The 22479-nt window shown below is 30.8% G+C and overlaps 1 protein-coding gene across 4 annotated transcripts in view; it reads left to right on the top strand.

The window, feature by feature from the left end:
- LOC118192447 (cell adhesion molecule Dscam1-like) overlaps nt 1–22479 on the top strand; it is an 816729-nt gene that overhangs the window by 285308 nt on the left and 508942 nt on the right. For all 4 annotated transcript variants that reach the window (XM_085823333.1, XM_085823331.1, XM_085823332.1 and 1 more), the window contains exon 3: nt 13716–13877. In XM_085823333.1, coding sequence (XP_085679459.1) covers nt 13716–13877 — 162 coding nt within the window. The remainder of the gene's footprint in view (nt 1–13715; nt 13878–22479) is intronic.

Genomic DNA, 22479 nt, shown 5'->3' with positions numbered 1-22479 from the left:
TTAAAGTCGGATCATCATATATTTAAAGTTTATCGTGTAATAAAGCAATCAAAGAATCTAGACTTTAATATCTGATTTAGCAATTTTATTCTTAAAGACGGAAAAAATGAATAATGATCCCATGAAAAGTCAGATCCAGTGCTAAATTGAAGTCAGTTAAAGTTCTGCAAATGATTTTAAATTATCATCTCATATGCTTTATTGGGAGATACACATGCTTTATAAAAGAGAAAATAAAAGTTAAGTACCTTTAATTTCTTACAACTTAATTGAATCTAACAAACGTATTGTGAAACAAAAAAGATGAAAACTATTAAGGTGGATATGTTACGCTGTTTTAGTTCTGAAAACATAATTTACATTACTGGAAAAAAATACCTTTGCAGTAACCCACGTGTGTCCAAGACGTATCTGTGACGATGTTCTGCCAAAGTTTCATATCTTATTATAGCTGGCATGTTTTAAATCTAATTTACTTACGCTCGCTAAGCTGAATTTTAATTCGAACATAAATTTATTTTAGCTGACGTTTAGCCATTTTGAAATTTCTTTTTTTTTGAATAACTGATATTTAATCTTAATTTGAGAGACATAAATTTTTTCGCTAAAATTACAGCTCATTAATTTCACTGATGTCACTAATTCACTTTGTCATTAAGATAATGGTTGAACACATCATCATTTAGTGGTCCTATCACTGAGAATGTTATTATTATCACTGAGAATGTTATATTATACATTTATGTTAGGTGCACCACAGGTGACAGGTGACGGAGTACGGAAACACCTGCTGCCTAGCAAAGGTAAAGCAGGTATGTGTTCCACGCCCTTCACTATCTTAACCCGGCAGCTCCCGAGACCCAGGAGGCCTACCATGGGAATGCATTTGCTTCTCTGTGAATCGCATTAAAAACTGGGACCTGGATGATGTTACACGTTAGATGCATGAATATATAAGCAATAACTGTTATAAATAATATAAATATCATTGATGTAAATTCATTTAATGTTCAGTACATATGAGGTGATGTAACTATTGGGGGTCATAGTTACATTAATTAACAATTGTAAGAAAAGGAAAGAAGGACAATCATTACATCCTCATACGTCTCCGTTCTTCCTTGCCCATTAATCGCCTGTGGGTTCAACATATAAAATGCACTAAAATTTAAAATACTAATAATGATAAAAGACAAATTAAAATAATAAAAAATGCAGAAAAATGAAAATAGCATTGAATACTGATCTTCAATTAACAGCACCTGAAAAAATAGGGGGAGGGGGGGGGGAAATCTGAAACCTTTCAGATTTTACAATACGCTCAAAGAAGCATTTAAAGTTTTGTGTGTTATCTTTATTTATTAAATATCATGTTCTTCGTACATAAACGGTAAAATTCAGTTCAACAGCAATATCGCAAAATAATTTTAAAATGAGCATTTCTTTAGAATTTCATATGCACAGTCTCGCGCGTTGGAGATATTTTCTTTTTTTTCCCCCGCGCAGTGTTGCTATTTCTCACTTTGAAATCAGTAAGATTTCTAATCAAAAATTCTTCTAATGTGTGATAAAAAAAAAGAAACAGATAATAAAACAAATTCCAAATTCCAAATTACGGCTTCAAGATGTCCTTTTTCGTTGGGGGATTACGTTATTCAAAATTTGATGGCACTAGGTACCGTTATTTTATCATATATGTGCGAAACATATGTACATTTATGTTGATTCTTCATTATTTAATTTCTTTAAATATAAAACAGGGCTGTAATATTTGGTGGCAACAGTTTGAAAAGTGAATCAACGCAAAAAGGTGAATCCACGCAAAATGCCAAAATGAAATTAATACCCATTCTGTACTAACTCCCTTTGGGCTAAGAATGAATGTTAGTAATGGTTATCAAAGGAAGGTTTGATAGGTTGTTCAAATGTTCAGTACATATGAGAAATTTTCCATAAAGTGCTTAAGTTCAGGTAATAGTATATTCTAATTAAGCAGACCAGTGTTTCATAAACTAGGCAAAAGTGCCTGTTTTTATAGGCACTCGAAGAAGCTCCATTTTTCAACATCACATTCATTCTGTCTTTTTTCTTGATCTTGTACGTCCCGAGAATCATGGGTTAGAGTTTAAAACCAGGTCCATACTCGATTAGGTCCAGGCTTAATTCCCACTACATCACGACGATGGAACTTACGAGACGGTTTACGTCAAAAGTTTTTAAGTTATGTGAATTTTAGAATGTACTTCGGAAATCTGTTTTTTTAGCTTCCTTCAGATTTTAAGAGAGTTGACGAAATCTAGCTAGATCTCTGCTTTTAATAGATGTGTAGTTTTATCATGATTAGCATATTTCATTTTAATTCCAAACAAGAGTTCGAATGAAGCTTCATTGATACTCCGTTTGTATGTTGAATTAATCACTTGTTCGATAATTTGAAGAAAAGAAGGGAAATCAGGACAGAATTCACTATTTCAATTTGTTCATTTGCATGGGACAGTACAGTAGTAATTTGAATATGCTGGATATTGTTGGTTGAGCAATAATCTGAAAAAAAAAAAAAACTTTAAAAGTAAATGGTGAATTATTAATTATACGTAAAGAATTTCCAAAGGCAATTTTTTTTTAATTTTCCAACTTAGATTTTATTTCTTTGCTGTCAAACATTTTGCTGGGTTGTCAATGAGACACTAACAGCAAATATGTATTTATAACTTTTAAGAGTACTTTTGAATGGACCTAAATAGTCAATGATATATGCATGAAGTGGTACATCTTGCTTGAGTATAAAATGTAACACACCTTCTTATTTTCCATGTTTATTATTAATTAAAATGCAACTAACACTTTGCGATATAGTTATCAATATTGTCTTTAAAAGAATTAGATATAAAAATTTCGTCTTTGCTGATTTCTTCAATAATAAGCGAAATGTCCATGAAGATGTGCATTTTTAATTATATCAGTTTGCATTATTTCTGAAACAACAAATAATTCTTTACTCTCGACGAATTTATAAAGTACATCGGTTTCAGCATAATAGTCATTATAAGGTTCAACTTTGAGAATTCTTTGATAGGTCGAATGTGATCATCCTACTCTTGAGCATTTCGTATTTACCGAGTTTCATATTTACAGACCGTCCTGAGTGATGACTAAAATGGATCAACATGTATCCTTCGTGTCACAGTTCGGTGTTGTATTCTGTAGTAGATAAATTCTAATATCAACATTCAACGTGTCATTCGGGTATTTAAAACTTACTTGTTTATAGTCATTTTGAAAGCTTTACAGTCATTAAGGATGTATGTCTGGGAAAGTCTCCAGCGAAAATTTAGGTAAACGACCAAATCCATTATATTTATAACATTTTGATATCTGGTAATTATTAGAATCTGTACAGAATTCTTTTCTGTACGTAAAGCTAAAAATGTTGAATCTAGACATTCAATCTCAGATTTTAAAAAAGAAAGAAGGATAGAAATTTTAACATCACAAATTTTAAACTTGTGTTTCGCTTAAAATCTAAATCAAGATTTTCTGGCAATAAATTTAGGGGAATTGCAACCAAATATGGATCATGGGATATTGGATCATTTTGCATAAAATTTGAGTTTCGTACAGGTATATCGATATCACCAAATAACGTTTCCAAAGCTGGAACATTGAAGAAATTTTAACGCTTTGCAAGTTTAAAATTTTTCTCATAAATGAATCAGTCATGGTAGAGTAACTTTAGGCAGTTGTTATAATTTTTGCAGTTAACGGAAAACCAGATAGAACATTTAATGCTTATGCAGTTAAATATACTTTTAAACGGGTAAATTTGTCCATTTTCGAAAGTGAATCATTACTGTCAATGGCATTTTTTAAATCTAAATAGGAAATTTAATTGAAAACGTTTAAGGTAAAGGGAAGCTATCACACGAACTGCATAACATTTTTTAAGATGTCGATAAAGTTAGTTTGTAAAATTTTCTTGCCATTTCAATTAAACGCTCAAATTTGTTACTATATCTGATACATTTTTCTTGGTAAACAGTACTAGTCTTATTTTCTCCTCAATTAAGTTTATATCGATTAAATGTTCAATTTGACTATATACGAATTTCAGTTTATTAATTGTTTTAATTAAAACTTCTATATGTTCTTCTAAGATAGGGGTCCTCAACCTTTCATCCCCTAGAGCCACATCAATAAATTCACAAAGATCCGCGGGCCACATGTTTGTCAAATAAAATAGTGTAGTCGGAAAATTTATATAAAAAAGGTTTATTTTGGGAGACTACAATTGATTCTGAGCGAAGAGATAGTGTTACAGATTTGTATAAATTGGTGCAAAAAGTCAAATGAAAATCGAATTAAAATGTTTTTCAACTTTTCTTAACTATGGAAAAAAAGTATAAAGATGATTGTACAAAACGCATTTACAATAAAAAAAGAAAAAAAACCTAATAATACTGAAAGGAGATGTAGTTACTTTAGTTTTAATATGAAATGTGACATTGTTTTTGCTTGCTTAATGCTTCGATATCCGGTTTAATCTGTGTTCAATTCGTAAAGGTTCCTCTAAATGTATGTCTCTCAGCCGTGTTTTTTATTTTAGGATTTTCATTTTACTAAAAGGCTGTTCACACATGTAGGTACTGCCAAAGATAGAAGACATGAAGAGCGCATGTTTACGAATTCCTAGATACTTGCCTTCGGTCAGTCACGTACTTCGAATAAAAATCAATTAATGCAGGATTTTCAAGAAACTTTCATTTTATTACAGAGGCACACTATAAATTTTAATTGAAGTTCAGGTGGAACACTTCCAACGTCTACTGAAAATAGAACATTCTGATAAAATTCCATTTTCACGAAAATCGGAAAATCTGCTTTTGTATTCCGCTTTCAAATTTGAAATGCATTGTACATAATTTTTTGAATTCCGTGGTGTAGAGTTTCTCACACTCTCCATCAATTTTTGAAAAGCAAGTGAAATTCTCATTCAGCAACTTATTTCCCACAGGATTAATTTTGTCTCAAAAGCTTACACAAAGTAATAAAGATTATGAACAAGTAGATCTTTTCCCAGTAAGTGGTAGTTCAAATCATTGAGATGACCTGTAACATCAACAAGAACTGCAAAGTCTCTCAACCATTTCTCATCACTCAATTCGTGAATAGATTTCCCTTTAAAATTCCATGAATAACTGAACTTCGTTCTTCAAAGAACGCAGGCGCGGAAGCATCTTTCCTCGTGTCAACTAACGTACTTCCGCGTAATACACAACATCACCATATTCAGCTTCAAAATCACTCAAGAAGAACTGTTGAAATTGCCTGTGATTAAGTCCTTTAGACTGAATGAAATTAACAACTTTTACAACAACATTCATCACATTTTCAAAGTTTGAGAAGGGCTTTTTGCACAAATTTTCTTGGTGCATGATGCAGTGGAAAGTCATCATAGTATTATTTCCACTTCCCTTCACATCAGATTTGAGTAATGTTGCTTTAGCACCATGCCTGGTTATAGCAGACATAGTAATGAAGTTTAACTCACATTTATCGAAAGTTTGTGTCAGACTCGAGTACAAATCGGTTCCTCGTGTTGTACCAGTGCAACCACACTAGCTAATTCCTCTACAATTCTGAAGTCTCTATCAAACCCACGAATAAAAATGGCTGCTTGTGCAGTATCCGTTGCAGTTGTTGATTCATCCTTCTCTACAGAATAAAACTCAAATTTTTTGAATTTAGATTTTAATTTACTGAATATATATGTTGCGAGATCCTCTATGCGTCTCGTTACTGTCACACAGGACAAGCTAATATTTGCTGTGACTTGAGCCTCTGATGGACAAAACACATCAACTGCACTCTGAAGACATTTTTTTACAAATGTTCCATCAGAGAAGGGTTTTCCACGCTTAGTAATGTTTTTCTGCTATCATGTAACTAACAAGAACACTATTTTCAGATTCTTTATACGCTGTGGTGAAGAAAGACTGCTGAGCATTTAGTTTTGATTTTAATTCACTCATCTTATCCCTTCTAAAATGACCTTCCAATGCAGAATATTTCTCACTGTGCTTAGTATCATAATGTCTTTTAATGTTGTATTCCTTTATCACAGCTATACTGTCAATGCAAATAAACAAACTGCCCTACCCTTATGTACAACAAAACAATAAAGATCTGACCACTTTTCTTAAAACAAAATCGCACTTTTTCTTCAAATTTTCGCTTTTTGTTATCACGGCTTGCGATTGTGTACTCATTCAAAGACCATAATCGCTTCTGAATTTTAGAATGTGGAATGAGCGTGAGTAGCCTACCTTAAAATCAATTGTAGATAATCTGTTTATCACCAAATCAAACAGCATGTTTACGATCACCGTTCCCTTTCATAGCTGATTGCAACTTTAAAAGAAATAGAATTCTGTTAATTTATTCCCCCTCCCGTCTATAGAAGCAACATGCTCAACGTCACTTTTGGCGAAGTTTTGACGAAAGATTGACATCTGTTGTAAACGTGCCAAAGATAAGAAACTACCGTTTTTATGGACTTGAGATTTTATGCGTAGTCAATTTTTTTATTTTTAAAATTACATAAGATAAAATGAAATTTTTGAAAAATTTGTCATTTTCGGAGAATGTTATCTCAAATAATATCAAGAATTTAAATATCAAGAATATGATGAAAAAATTACGACAAAAAGCTCACAAGGCAATTTTTCTTGAAATCAAATTTACTGAAATTCTTCCGTTTTTCTTGAAATTCAAATGTGGGGCCTTATAATGACTTCAGCGGGACACTCGTGGCCCTCGGGCCACACGTTGTAGACGCCTGTTCTAAGATACCGCATTAACATTTTCATCTATTAAGGCAACATAAATTCTTGAAATTAGTTTAGTAGTACAGCATTTGGCGATTATGTCCCCTAATCCCCAGTCGCCCTTTAAAAAAAGGGAGAGTATATAAGTTATTTTTTCCCTCCTTTCGGCATGTCTTCGGGATCTAGCGGTAGCACACTCGGCGCGTATTCGAGAGGTCCAGTTTCGAGGCCATTTTCACGTCTTTCTGCTTCAAAAAAAAATTTTTAACGATTCTACAGTGGCGCCCAAATTAAACGTTGGTGGAAGATGATTTTTCACTATTAGAATTTGACGACTAGGGTCCTTTAATCTCCATTTGCGCTTTAAAAGGCGGAGTATATAAGGCATTTTGTCCCCCCTTTTCGCATGCATTCGTATTGCAAGGATAGCTTACTCGGAAGGTATTCAAGAGTCTCAGGTTCGATTTCCGGTGAGGGCATTGTTTTTTTCTCATGTCTTCTGCTTCAAAAAAAATTCCTAATAAGTCTGCAACTTTAATTTCAATATTTTTTTCAGAAACCATGTTTTATCCTTTTAAGTATGTAACATCAAAGCGAAGGATATAAAAGTCAAATGTTTACTCATAGTAATCCTCGTAAAACTGATAATCATCATTCCTTTATAATAGTAACGCTACACTGAGGATAGCTCAGAGGAATCGAAACCGTGGCATATGGGGCAGAAAATTTTGTAATATTGACAACAAAATATAGATAAACATTACTAATACTTATCAAGGTATTACTTACTAAACTAAGATTTATTCACATGAATTTAAAATGATAAGAGAATAAAAGATGAACATTCGTTACATCATATTTTGTCTTCGTTCGTCATCGTCCATTGCTAGCCTGCGCGCTCATCTAGATGTCGCATTATGATTACATCGTTCAGTTAGATTTACAAGCACACAACCATTTCCCACATATATGTATTCATGTCATATAGATAAGCCTTCTTCATGTGCTGGAACTGAAGAGAATAATATTACACATCAGGTACCTAGATATCTTTATAGCTGGTTCCTTTTTGATATAAAAGTGACAGAGGGGCAAAAAGACTTGAAAGATTTACCATATAAATCAAATTCCTAACAACCCACATTTTTGGTCAGAACCATTCTGCGTCTTCTATTTTTTTTCTTCTTATTTTTCTACTTTTGGATGTTTTCCCCTTTCCATCAATTATTTATACTCTCTTCTGGTCCATTGACTCTCCCAAAGGACATCGCATTGCGTCTGAAAGGTCTTGCTTTGCTCATGTTGTGACAGATATGGAACTATTGTTATTATCAGAGACAGATGTGGATACTTTGTAAGGTCATATTGTGTTCCTAGGTTCTATGATTTAAACAAGAATAAAATCTCTAGTCTTCCTTAAAGGAAATATATATTGCCTCTTATTCTACAGAATCACTAAAAATTATAGTCAAATAATTATGCAATGACAAAAGTGCTTTTGATTAAGATGGTATGATTAACAATCATAATTTTTATATTTTTATCTATATATTTAATTATTTATTTATTTAGTAAATTGTAAATACATATGCTTTTAATTAGATTAAAAAAAGATAAACTTGTAAGCATTTCCGAAATATCAGAGGTTCTGCATTTACACGAACTGATATCATTAGCATTATTTCATTATCTTTATTACAGTAACTAAGTTATTAGAAAATATATCCGAACATCTTAAATATGATAATTTATTATCTTAAACCTTTTTTAATTAATTTTTAATTACTACTTTTCGTGTAAATATAATTTGTAAATTCCTTTATATAATAATAGCTTTGATTACAATAAATAAAATAATTGTTAATTATTCAGTAGTCCTTTGTGTTATTTACATAAAAATGGCTTCAGATATATTCAGTCTACATTTATAAAATAGCAGTACTTAAAATAATTATAATTTCACTAGTTTTTATTGCGATTTATTGTTCTCTAAATGTAAAAAAATTATGTCATATATATAATAATGATATACAACATGTAATTAATGTATATATTTATAAGATCAAAAGTGTTTTATTTTAAAACCTATTTTATTTAACATTTATATATATATATTTAATTGAACTTGGTCTACCTTCTCTTGATAACGTTGAATAGTATTTAATTGAATTCTTCTTCCTAATTTTTTATTTTTTAAAAATTTTTTTGTGGTTTGTTTTTCGAATTTCATTAATTCTTTGTCACCTTTGGTTGATTTATTTAAAACATTCTTTTGGAATTTAAAAATTTACTGGCTTTGAATTTAATTCCTTTTCGGTCTTTGTGGATTTGGTTCTAAATTTCTTACATTTTACATATCACTCTCTTTCTATATATATACATACATACACGCACACACATATATATATATTATTTCGTGTAATAAAATTAACTAAAAGTATTAAAATCGATGTGCTTAGTTGCTGTTTTTAAAGCTAAATAAATTCAGATTGTTTTTTTTTTTTTTCACTTTGGAGCGCCAGAACCAAGGCAATTATTGCAACCTACTATTTTTTTCCCTCATTTGACAAATTTCTCGTCATACGCTTTTATTTAGATTCCACTTTTCAACAATTTTAGAAATTTCAACTTTTTAACCAAGAAATCAATGCAATATTACGCATAAATTTTACTTCACTTTGATAACAATCTAAATATTTCAATTTCTAGTCTATCACTTCGAAATAAATTTAATTCATAATTCATATCTTGAAATATATCTAGATAATGCTTCTGAAAATTCTGTGGCCCATAAGAACGTAAGACAAACTAAAAATAATTCTTTTATTTGCAAAACGAAAACGGACCACAGTAACATTTGGCTAAGGCCTAAGTAAAACAGCATTTATTCCCTTTGTAAGTAAATACAAAAATTTGATTGCACAAGATTCTGAATGCGATATTTCGCTGTAAGTCGATATTTTAAATTTTGAAAGGAATCTCAGACCATATTTGGATGATCTGATATTTGTTTGTTTGTATGATTTGGATGTATGATCTGATATTTGTTTACTTCGATTGCATGTCTCAAATTCTTATAAACGCATCATGTTTTTTGAGAATTTGAAATCGTAAATTCTGCGCGCATTTCCATGTAAAGACACCCAAAACTATCTTCTATCTCTTGGAAATTATTTAAGAAAGAAACGGCGAGAATCCTAAGATGTAGCTGCTTTGTCATGCATGAGCTGTCGAAAGTTAGCAACTCAACGTAAACTTCGGCTTTACGAAACCCTGCGTGTCGTCTGTGTATGTATTATTTACTCGAAACATTATGTTGCTTCCCTCTAAAATTGAACTATTTTGATAATCAAACATTACATACCAAAAATACTAAAAAATTACATTTTATGTTTGAATGCAGGTGTGTTCTTTCTCGTTCTAGTACGCTTTAAAGCTGAAATTGAGTTTCTAATTTCTTGCCGATCATATTTTTTTTTAAATTTATGTAACTTCATTCTTTGCCCTTCTTGCATTTATAGTACATATTGTTATGAGACGCGCAGCCGCAGTAGCTTCCTCGCAAAGCAAGTTTGTGCTTTCCAGGAAATAAATGACAAGGAAAAGCAGAGTTACCAGATTTGACACTAAACCGCCCATTTGTGGCTGTTTGACCACAAAATTGGCAATATGCCATAGACGGAGCTAGAACATTCTAGAAAGAATTATTAACTGTTTATCCAAGAATGTTCTTGAAGGCAGGTCAGAAGCTATATTAACACTGCCTGTACGCAGAGTAGCAACGAGTCGTGAGTTTTAAAAAATCGGGGAGGGTATCTAGAGTACTTTAAGTAGTAGTGTTTTGAGCTCCGTGAGCGATCGGCCGATCAGGAGCTGTAGTTTAGTGCTTTACCGTGAAGCGTGAAGCTGTATTCACCGTTATAGCCTGATATCCTGACGACTGTGCTGCTGATTGTTTCATCGTGTTTAAAGTAGTCTATTCGACGACTGTTAACGTATTTTTGGATGTGTCCTAAATTATACTGGCTAATAAATTGTATTGTGATTTTTCATCAATTGTCTTCATCAATCAATCCAAATCTACGAACCCGTAGAGCGCAACAATATGCTTATTATATTCCTCATTCATTCAGCATATTACTTGCATTTATTGTGTATATATTCACCGTATTACGATATTCTTTATAATTACTATCTCGTATTTCCTTCATAATTAAAACGTTTAATTGAATAAAGCTCAATTTGCATAGTTTATTCAGATACATATACTCATTTTTAAAATGAGGAGAAAGAAAAAAAAAAAAAAAAAAAAAAACTTGCAATTAGCAGATATCATCGCGTTTTTTTTTTGTTTTGTTTTAACTAATTAACGAAGCTTAATTTAATGGCTTAATTTAATATAATGCAAAGACAATGAATAAAAAGAAGGTTTTAAGTATCATAACTATATGAGTATCTGAAATAAGGATTACATTCTTAATAGGGAGTCAAATTTATGGCTATTAATTATCACTCTGATTTTAATGAAGAATTGAAAAATTGCTATGTACCCGCTGGCCATAATTAAACTATAAGTGCTCACAGTGTTCTGTAGCGCGATCTATTTGCGAGAATGACGCCACATTTTGTAGGAAGATTAAACAAGACGGGGGACGAAGGATTCCGCGAAAAAAAATAGTTCCAAAAGTCACCTCTAGGGGAATATTTGGCGCTGTGTAATAGAAAATAGAGTGTTAAAAAATGCAAATTAATACGGAATAAAATTACCTTTTATTATGGATATGCCTTATGGAATATGGATATGTCTTACAGTACGGTATAGAAAATCTTACGAAAGATTATCAACTTCTATCCGTACAAGATCAGCCGTGTACAGGAGTTACTGTACCTCGACCATAATAAGCGATTGACATTTGCTCTCACCTTTCTTGCCAGGATGGAGGTGGATGATGCTTGGCGTGGAAAATCTTATGGGGAGACGAGGCCCACTTTTACCTGAATGGAACTGTGAATATCCAGAACTGCCGAATTTGGGATGACAAATCAATACATGCAGTCACAGCAATTCCCTTACATTCACCAAAGGTAACTGTTTGGTGTGGGTTCACAGCGGAATTTATCGTAGGTCCATTCTTCTATGAGAACATTACCCCGACATGACCGGAAACCTGTTCTGTTACTGGAGAGAAATACCGCTACATGCTGAACAGCTTTGTCATTCCGGCACTTCAGCAAAGACAATGCCTAGGGAAAATTATTTTCATGCAAGATGGAGCCCCTCCACATGTTGCAGTACGGGTGCAACAGATGCTACGACAGAAATTCACAACAGAGATAGTCATTAGCCGCTACTTTCCAACTGCATGGCCACCTCGGTCGCCTGATCTTACCCTTGATCTTGATCGCGGAATCCTTCGTTCCCCGTTTTGTTTAATCTTTTTCTACAAAATACGGCGTCATTCTCGTAAATAGATCGCGCTACAGAACACTGAGCACTGTCAGTTTAATTATGGCCACGCGTTACTTCATAAATACACTATCGGTGAAATGAAAATTTTCAGAAAGTTAATCAAATACATTTTCTAGAAACGGTAGTCAATAGTATTTTCCCTGATTATACCTTATTTACATACTCTTTTTCTTAATTAAAATACTAATAAAAGTTCATTTTCCTAAGTTTAAATTTATTCATATGTCTATGTTTATACGTATATGTCTTTAGTCACATTTACTAAAACAGTTATGAGCTATGTGTTTATATCTTTTCCTGCTTAAAAAATTAATGCAAATAGAATTTAATATATTATGATGTAACTAGCATATGATAAAAAAACCGTTTATTCACATTACTTTCAGAAACATGTTTTTAAATTATTTTACTCTCGACATTACCAAATGTAATGAATTTATCAAAATCTGTTTTGAATTTTTTAAAGTACTCAAAGTTTCCTAAGTGCTTAAAGTTTTACGGTTGGCGGATATCAAGCAGAGATTTGCCAGATGCAAAAATTATATTACGTAAAACGTAATATGGCACTTACATATTAAAGCACGCATCTTAACAGAAGTCACCAAATTCTGAGAATCTTACAACCTCTGGCAATCATACGCATAATCATTCTTCTGCCAACCATGAGCATAATCATTCTTCTGGAACTATCAGCATAAAAATTCTTTTGGCAAGCATTCACATAACAAACCTTCAGTCAAGCAAAACTGTCATTTTCGTATTTTCTTTTTTGTTGTATTCCAAGTTCCACGCATTTTTTTTAAACAAATCATGATATTTTTTTTTGCTTTAAACCTTATTTTAAAATATGAGATTGTGAAACTTGTAATTGATGGAAGACTCTGAGGTAAAATTTCTGCAAGAATACAGAATTTTGAGAAAATTTTCGAAAGAAAATAACGAGATATTTATTTTCTCGATATCCGGTTGCCAAGTATTACACGACGGGAAGTTTCAGCAATACTCTTATCTATTTGTAAGCAAAAACGGATCGCTGTGTACTTCGGGAGACGAATAGCACAAAAATATTACAGAAAGGTTTAAAGAAGAATATATGAGTGCTTTACTTTTTGATGTGTCACACAATCTTTATTTAATAATTAAATTAATTAATTTTAAATTGTTAAAGTGGTTTTCTTTTCATATGTTGATAATGTTTACCGGATTACGATAAAAATCGATAGTATGAGAATCTTTCTGAACCAAAAGGCGGCACAACCACCAACCACAACTGATAAATAACTTTTAAATTTTCAACAGTAAAAAATTTTCAGATTGCTCAATGAGTTGGTATGTAAATACCAATATTTTTTATGTTATGTTAAATTTGCTACATACATTATTATTATTATTTGAATTAATAGTTTTCTTACTTTTCACAGTTCTGCAACAACCGTATGAAGTCCAGGTTTCTGACCATTTTGTCATACGAGGCAATACAGCTGTATTACAGTGCCACAGTCCTCCAGCTGTCAGGCCATACATTAAAGTCATGCTTTGGTTACGTGACGATGGCGTAAACATTGGGTCACCGGGAACAATGGGTACGAAAATAATATTTTCTTATTAATTGAAAAGAGCTCCTATTAGATATTACCATTTAATGATATGTTAATGCATTTATATATTCGATAAAAAATTGAATTTAGTCTACTAAAAGCCTGGAGAAAATTTAGTTATTTTCCTTCTTTTGTTCTCAGATACAATGGTAAGTATCAACAAATTAGTAAATGTTAAATCCATCTTTAATTTTTGTGAACTAACTGATTAACTTTACTTGAAATGAAATGCATATAAACACTTACAATTATCTAAATTTTCAATGACATTAACAACTTACCGTGTATGTGTTCATAATGCTGTGCTGTTCTATTATTTCAGAACAATGCAGTGTTTATATGAGGCGGTTAGTTTAAAAGAGGATGCCTTCAAAGAAACACAAAATGTGTATTTTCATGAGACATGCTCTACCTACAGCATATCTACCCAATTTTTCTACCATACGTTAGCAGTATTTTTTCTACAACACTTTACCTGTAATTTTTCTACCATATTTCACCTAAAGTTACTTTTACTTTACCTACAAGGTTTCTACTATATACTCTACTTATAGCATATATACCCAATTTTTCTACCATACTCGACCTATAGCATATCTAACCAATTTTTCTACCATACTTTACCTAAGTTTCACTGCGTTTCTAGCAATTTTATAAAACCTTTCGTTACGTATATTATGGATGACAGCAATGACGTTTGTTTCGAAATTTTCGAAAGTTTGTACATTTTCTATAAATACAATTTGTTTAATGCGCCCGCACCCCTGAAAAACAGAACTGATTGGAGATTTGTTAAAAGGCTTGAAGTTCATAATTTTTAGAAATAATTTGTTCCCAAAATATTTTTTCATCATCAACACAGTAAAATTTGTTGATTAATATTTTGAATCGTCTTACTACAAATCTATGGATAAAATTCCTTCTTCTAAATTGAAGCCTTAAATGCCAGATAGCATACTGATAATTCTCAGTACCGGCGACTGTTTGAAAGCAAAGTGTCTATAATTTTGCTTCTGAAAATCTCATACTCATTGTCAAACAATCCTATATCCGACCTTCACGTAAAAATAACAGATAATTTACTCTGTGGAATACTTATACTAAATTTACTCTACGATTTTCATATACAGAATGTGCCCTTAAAAGATACTTTGGTGAATCTTTAGATCATGGTAACTTGACGATTTTTTGCCGAAAATTTGGCGACCAACCCTGCTACAGCAACCTGCTAGTTTTGTTTTTGGACGCCATTTTTTTTTCACGAAGTAAAGGCATGTTTTTATGTTTCTTCTTTTTTCTTTTTTCTTTTTTTTTTTTTTTTTTTTTTTTTCCCTCAACATTTTTTTACAACAATCTGCTAGCCGAATTACGCTTATTATAGAACTTTTATGGAACAAAAGTGCTTAATCATGACGAAGATTAGGTGCGAAATTAAGAGAAAGTGCAGAATCGCAAACTGCTTGCCGGGTTTTTAAGAATTGCACATACACGGTATCCATGTAGAAGTCAACCTATTTTCACTTAAAAAAAAAAAATCCCAGAATTGCACAAAAATGGCATTGCGCACACTCTTGACTTTATCTATGTACACATCGACCTATTTTCACTTAAAAAGTCAAAGAAAATTGACAAAAATCCAATTCTTCTTACTCTTGTAAAGACCGCCAAACAAATAATTGGGCGATTCTGCACTTTAGCAGCGAAATTGTTTCTAAGTGCTTATTAGCTAAACTCACGATCGGAATTTTCCGGAAAATGTCACATTACATCTGAGACAAAATAATCTGTGATTCGAAGTGTGTACTTCTCAGATTATTGCTGAAATCCTAGCTAGTAACTTTTATCGCCTTACCAAAATGTCGCCAAAGTACCTGTTACCATATTCTAAAGATTAGCTGATACTTTTATTTTCCAAGCCGTTAGTTCTAAATATATACTCCTAATTATAAAATTTTCTAAATCCGAAAACATTCCTATCTTTGCATTTTAAAATTTTATAACATTTTATATAAACCATTATTTTTATAATCTTGTAAATATTACGGAATATAACTTTCCATTTAGTACCCCAATGCTTAACTTTATTTCAGAAAAGCATTATTCCCATTATAAAAACCAAAATCTGTAAATACAGTACGACAAGAATTTACAGAGATTTTTGGTCTTAAAGAAGAAGATTCAATTAAGGCCCACATATAAATATAAGAACACAGTGTTTGCATTTGTGTGTAACTGAAAATAAAACATCAGTTTAAGATAGTTTACTGATGTTAATACTGATTAGTAGAAACTGTTTTGAAAAATCTGTTTTATTTGTACAATCTTATAAAATCCCTGCTTTAAAAAACACCTGCAGGCTTGAAAACTAATAGAATTATTTGTATGAATTAAACTTTTAATCTTTTTGGAGTTGAATATGAACTTTTATTATAATTATAGGCAATGATTCCAGAGTAATAAAACTTAATGAGAATATTAATAACCTATTGTTTTGTGTTTGGAAAGCTTTTAAAATTTTTGGATGAAAGCGTTTTCTCATAAAACCCTTCCCATAAGCAGATAGCTGATAGCGAGTAGTATTTTGTCATAATCAAATAAACTAAACTAAAACGAACTAAAACAAACATAAATATACAGACTGGAAGCGAGTATAAAAATTAATTTTCGTAGGTCATATAAAACTGTTTTTTTTTTCGAGTTCAGAATGCCTAAGCATGAATATTTGTATCATTTAAAACAGTTTTGTAACTCGAATTATGTGTATATGACAAACGCTTGTCATAAATAACATTACAAGAATGGAAAGATACGAAAACTGCGTAATAATTCCTATGTTTCAAACCTTTTTCTCTGTTATCAAGATTAAGATTTTAAGATTAAAAGTTTTCCCAACTTTGAACGCAGCAGAGAAAATAAAATGGAGCAAAACCAATACGCAGGTCATCACGAATTTTGGAGAGACTCTTTTAATCACTTCTCTTCGCTGAATGCCTTAATACGTAGTTTCTATGAATACCTCAATGCACATCGCACTGACAACCAATAACAGCAATGCATACTAGAAAAAAAAACCTAGGAAGCAGAAAAAAACCTAGGAAATTAAGAAATCTTTATCGGATTATTCAAAAAGACGATAGGAAACGAATTGAACTGATGCTATAGTAGAATAAGATGATAGAATATTTCGATAAACATAGGTAATTTGGGGGGGGCTGTCTACAAGCAGTAAGAAATTTGCGCTGCAGTTTTTTTCCTTAATTCTAATTTTACTCATACGGCACAAAAAATTCATATGGCATTTTTAAGATGTTTTCCAAGTGCAGCAGACTAGACGCAAAGATAGAAAATAAAATATTTTTTTCAGCTGTTTTAGTAATGCAGTTTAAAGGCGAACTGAAATAAAGTTATCTGAAAGCGCCAAAATACCGATATTACATTTTAATTAAAGTACAAAAGTTCGGCTACAATATGAAAGAGAGGTTTTACTCACAGCGGCTATCACGTAGTATTATTTTATTGTTGTATTTTATCCGCCATTTTTTTCTTGACATATGTTGGCAACTCTTAAACAGTATAAAATTCGTTATGTGTGGTTGAGTGTGAGTGTTTGTTATAAGTTAGGTTAAATGTTTATTTAAATTTGTGACATAAATTTGTCGTAATGTTTTCAAACAAGAACCTTGAAAGCTATTGTATTCAGGACTTACATTTAGCCCAAATTCTCAAACACCGTTGCTCATGCATGGCTATAAGAACAGTATACAATGGCCTGACTCTCGAATGTAATGTCTGGTTTGACCAATGTCATTTATCTCCGCCGAGCGTGAAATTTAATACTCGAATCTACATACATATTATTAAGAGTGGCACATTGCCAGTGTTATAACAAATTGTATTTTTAAGATAGTTTATGATATATGTACTACCTGTTTAGTGCTCCTACTTGTTTGAAAACAACCTTGAAAATATGAGCACTTCTTTCTAACGGTCACTGATAAGTATATAAACAGAATTTACATAAATTAAATTTTACGAATTTAGCAGATAATTGTTTTAATGTGTACAAATGTAGTAAGAACAACCTGACTAGAAATTGAATAATGTATTTTATTCTTTAAAACTGACTTAATCCTTATTGATTTTCAGGGGGCTGAAATAAAAGTGAGGAAAAATATTTTTTTTTTTTTTTTTTTTTTTTAAATCTGAAATATTTCAGATTTTACATTACGCCCCAAAGACACGTTGTTTAACTTTTTGTGTGCTACCTTTATTTATTACATGTCATATTTCTTGTACTTAAATCATAAAATTCAAATTTAACCGCAATATCGCAAAATAATTTTAAAATGAGCATAACTTTAGAATTATCGATACGCAGTGTCGCGGGCTGGAGATATTTTTTTTTCCTGAAGAGTTTTGCCATTGCTCTCTTTGAAGTTGCTGTTAATCAAAAATTCTTTGAAGTACTACATAATATAAAATCGATAATAAAACAAATTTCGAATTCCAAAGTAAGGCTTCCATATGCCCATATTCGGTGTAAGATTAAGTTCTTTTAAAATTTAATGGCTCTACGTACCATTGTTTTATCACAATTCGTGAAATATATATATACATTTATGCGGATTCTTCATTATTTAATTTATTTAAATATAACACAGGGCGATAATATTTGGTGGTAAAAAATTGAAAAGTGAATCGGGATTTAAAGCTTTCAAGGCAAAATGCCAAAATTAAATTACTAGGCCTTCTTAGCTAACGCGTTTTGTGCTAAAAATGTACGAAAAAAATCGAAATAAATATCGAAAAAACATTCTTTTGATTCTTTAAAAAACTTATATTTCGTTCCGCTTTTCGCAATTATAAACGTTATTTTTTTAAATTATTATTAATGATTTATTATAAATAAGGACCTCTAGTTTTACTAAGACTAAAGCTCATCTTGTTTGAGAGTGGGACTTAATTTATAAATGATAAATAAAGAACATTTTTAAATAATTCAATTCAATTTATAAATTCAAAGCCAATGTAATGCATAAAAGCAAAGCATAATCGAAAATAATACAGAAAGTATGTCAGATATAACACCAAGCTTTTGTCGTTGAAAGTACGTATAAAATGCGTTCAGCAAACAACATAAGTCTTCATCATCATAAATACGAGTCAAAATTATTTTGCAAGAGACTATATTGTGGACTAAGTATTTTTGTGAAATTTATTAAGATAAGCCACAAAGGCTTAAGTTATAAAGAATATGCAGAACTTTAAATTGCACATATTTGCACACATTGTCTATAACTGGTTCGTACGTCATAACAATATTCTGCACTAATTAAATTAGAAAGTGCAACTAAGAGCATTTATTTATTAACTTTATTATAATTATAGTAACTACATTTACATATTTCTGCTATGCAGCATTTCAAATCGAAGAGCAACTTAATATATACCTTGTTACTTGATTTGTCAAAACTTGCTTAAAATTATATCTGGGATATGTTCAGTTAGAGAGACTAAAACAACTCTTTAAATCCGGAAAATATGAGGAATTTCCGGATAATTCAGAAATAATATATTCATCAGCGAAGTATCTCGCACCACGTTCCCCAAGTATTGTAATATTTTATCCCAGTAGCTGACCAATTTCCTTTAGGAGTTTTCCCCTCGAAAGGTTATGTGGTAGATACGAGTTTCAAGTGATATATGATAGATAAATTTTCATTAAGGCTTAAATGCGCTAATAATCAACTTTCACTAGGCTTGGACAACATTTTACCGTCTTGTCTAAAATATATGCTAAACATACGGTTGTCGTTTTACATCATTTTATGTTTAAGTTTCACTAATGTTTTACAATTACACACCAAACTAAATGCCAGTTGTTTGAACATTAAACACAAGCAGATGACTTATAACCTCGTCTTACCTTTAGATTACAACAAATATGACCAATATTTAATATAATCTTGTTTATTAATATGTCAGCGTAGTTTAGTTTAGTTTAGTTTAGTGACGGAGGACGTGGGCACCATCCCTTTACCGTTATGGTTAATTGGTAATAGCACCACGTCCACCCTTATCTAGAGACTAGTGGGACTACAGGTCATACATTACAGTACTTACGATATCGTACAATATAAATAAACCATACAATTTCCTACAAATGCATGATACAGTATATAATCAAACAGGATTATTAAAGCATAATGCTGGTGCGTATACAGCTAAAATGCAAAAATTAAGATGCAAAATACTAAGTATCGATTTAAGTTATATGACTAAATAATACTATATTATTCATGCATAAAAACCTTAAAAAATAAAATAAAAAATAAATAAATAAAATTAAAAAAAATAATACAATATCCTACATATGCATGATACAGTATATAATGAAACAGGATTATTAAAACATAATGCTGGTGCGTATACAGTTAAAATGCAAAAGGTTAAAATGCAAAATACTAAGTATCAATTAATTATATGATTAAATATTATTATATCATTCATACATAAAAACCTTCAAAAAAATAAATTAAAAAATAAATAAATAAATAAAAATAAGTAAATAAATAATGCGATATATATATATATATATATATATATATATATACATAGAATATGCCATACAAAATAATACACATACACATTAGGAGCAGAATGTGGAATATAGGATCAAGTCGTAAGGATCATTGAAAAGTACATACTTAATGTGCTTCACAAATTCAGCCATAAGTATCATTCATACAAACGTAAGCATTCTGGAACAACAAAAACCAATAATGGTGTACCCTCATATTTGCTACAATACACTACACTGGTACAGTAATTTCTTATGAAATATTTTTCTTTTACATTTCAGAGACACAAAATTTGATAGAATTTGTACTGAGTGACTATTTGAAAGGGTACGTTAAGACTGTGGTAACTAATAAGCAAAGTAAACATACTGTTTTTCATAGGGGTGCAGAAGATACAGTACAATGATCATTTCATTAGATCAGTCCGTTATAAGAATATCACTAAAATCTATAAATGTAGCATTAAACCAGAGTTTACCACGAAGATTATGCTAGCCATATGAGAATTTTATTTATGGAGCTACAAACATCTTTGAATGTAACTGCTGTTTTTGGTAACAAATTTAATGTTTTTAAGAAAACTGTGACGCAAGAATTTACTCATGGAAACAGAAGTTACTCACGGAAGCATTTATATAAATGGATTTGTTATAATAGTCAGCATTTATATGTATTTGCATGGAAATAAAAGCATAAAGTGGGTTTAGACCAGAGGAAATATTTCTAACTTAGGCTTAAAATCATGCTACGAGAGATACAATGAAAGCTATGTAAGATATATACTGTATGAAATAAAATAATATTGACGTAGTTTGTATTTGAGAGAATATATTCGAATGGTTTTAATATTTAATCGGATTACATTTTGTTAAAAATGTAAAGTAAGAACATATTTCTCATTCTTACAACTAAAAATGTTATCGCAGTTAATTAAAGGCAAATTGCATTCAACAGCTTCTTTAAATTGCCTTCAATATTAATTCCGTTTTAATTAAGAATAATTTAAAAAGGTATATTAAAACTGTTAAACCTTCAAAGTGAAAGTGCAATTTTTTTCTTTATTTCGAGACACAATTTTTATGGTTTATAAACTGAAATAAATATAGTTACATGTATTTATTTAAACAGCGTTTTGATTTATTTCCTTGTTAATATTATTAATGCTTTAATTCCAAGAATATAATAACTGTTTTATGTCATATTATTTATATTTTATGTCATGTTTGTAATTTAAAAAACAGTTTGAAAAATATGCTAATTTGAATAAATTACAAAATTATCTAAATACCAAAAAATTATAGAACCACTTTTCTCTGCTTTATTCTGTTATAATTAAAAACCGATTAATTAGAATTATTTAGTGTGAGCTAAAGTATAAATTCTCCTTTCAATTGTTCCATCCAGGAAAGATTTCTGCAAATTAATGTTAACAAGCAAATTTAAGATATCAGTTGGGAAGTTCAATTTAAGAAACCAAAATTCCAGTTTGAAATGTGATATGAAATTCAGAAATTGAAATATCTTTTATATATTTTTATATAGCAGCAATATTTCTAAAAATATTTAATAACGTCCACAGAAAAACATTTTATGTTACTCTAGTCTTATATTTTTAATACAAATCCATTACCCCATTATCGTAATATTAAACTTTGGAAAGAATCTTGGGATTTCTAACTATTTGCTTCTTTTATACATTATTATGAGTGAAATCTTATTGATTTAATAACACATCAAAAATAAGATATTGCTTTCCAAATAAATATTTATTACAAAATATCCTAGATGAAAGAAATTGTTACGCTTGATATGAAATGCTATTAAATGTTTCTAAATTGTGCTTATATAATGTTTATTCAATCGCGTCGTCTTATTGCCTATACTAGCTTAAGGTTTTATTGCGGCAAGAGAACATACGTTTATTTGGTAGGTCAGCCTGGCTCTTAACACTAAGTAATATTTTATTTGAGAGCATACGTCTTTCCTGGTACCTTATGAAATGATAT

This window comes from Stegodyphus dumicola, chromosome 9 (genome assembly GCF_044657685.1).
Source record: "Stegodyphus dumicola isolate Sdum_Otavi_A_Nest chromosome 9, ASM4465768v1".
Lineage (NCBI taxonomy): Eukaryota > Metazoa > Arthropoda > Arachnida > Araneae > Eresidae > Stegodyphus > Stegodyphus dumicola.
The sequence above is the reverse complement of the archived record's forward strand: the minus strand, read 5'-3'. Positions and strand labels throughout refer to the sequence as shown.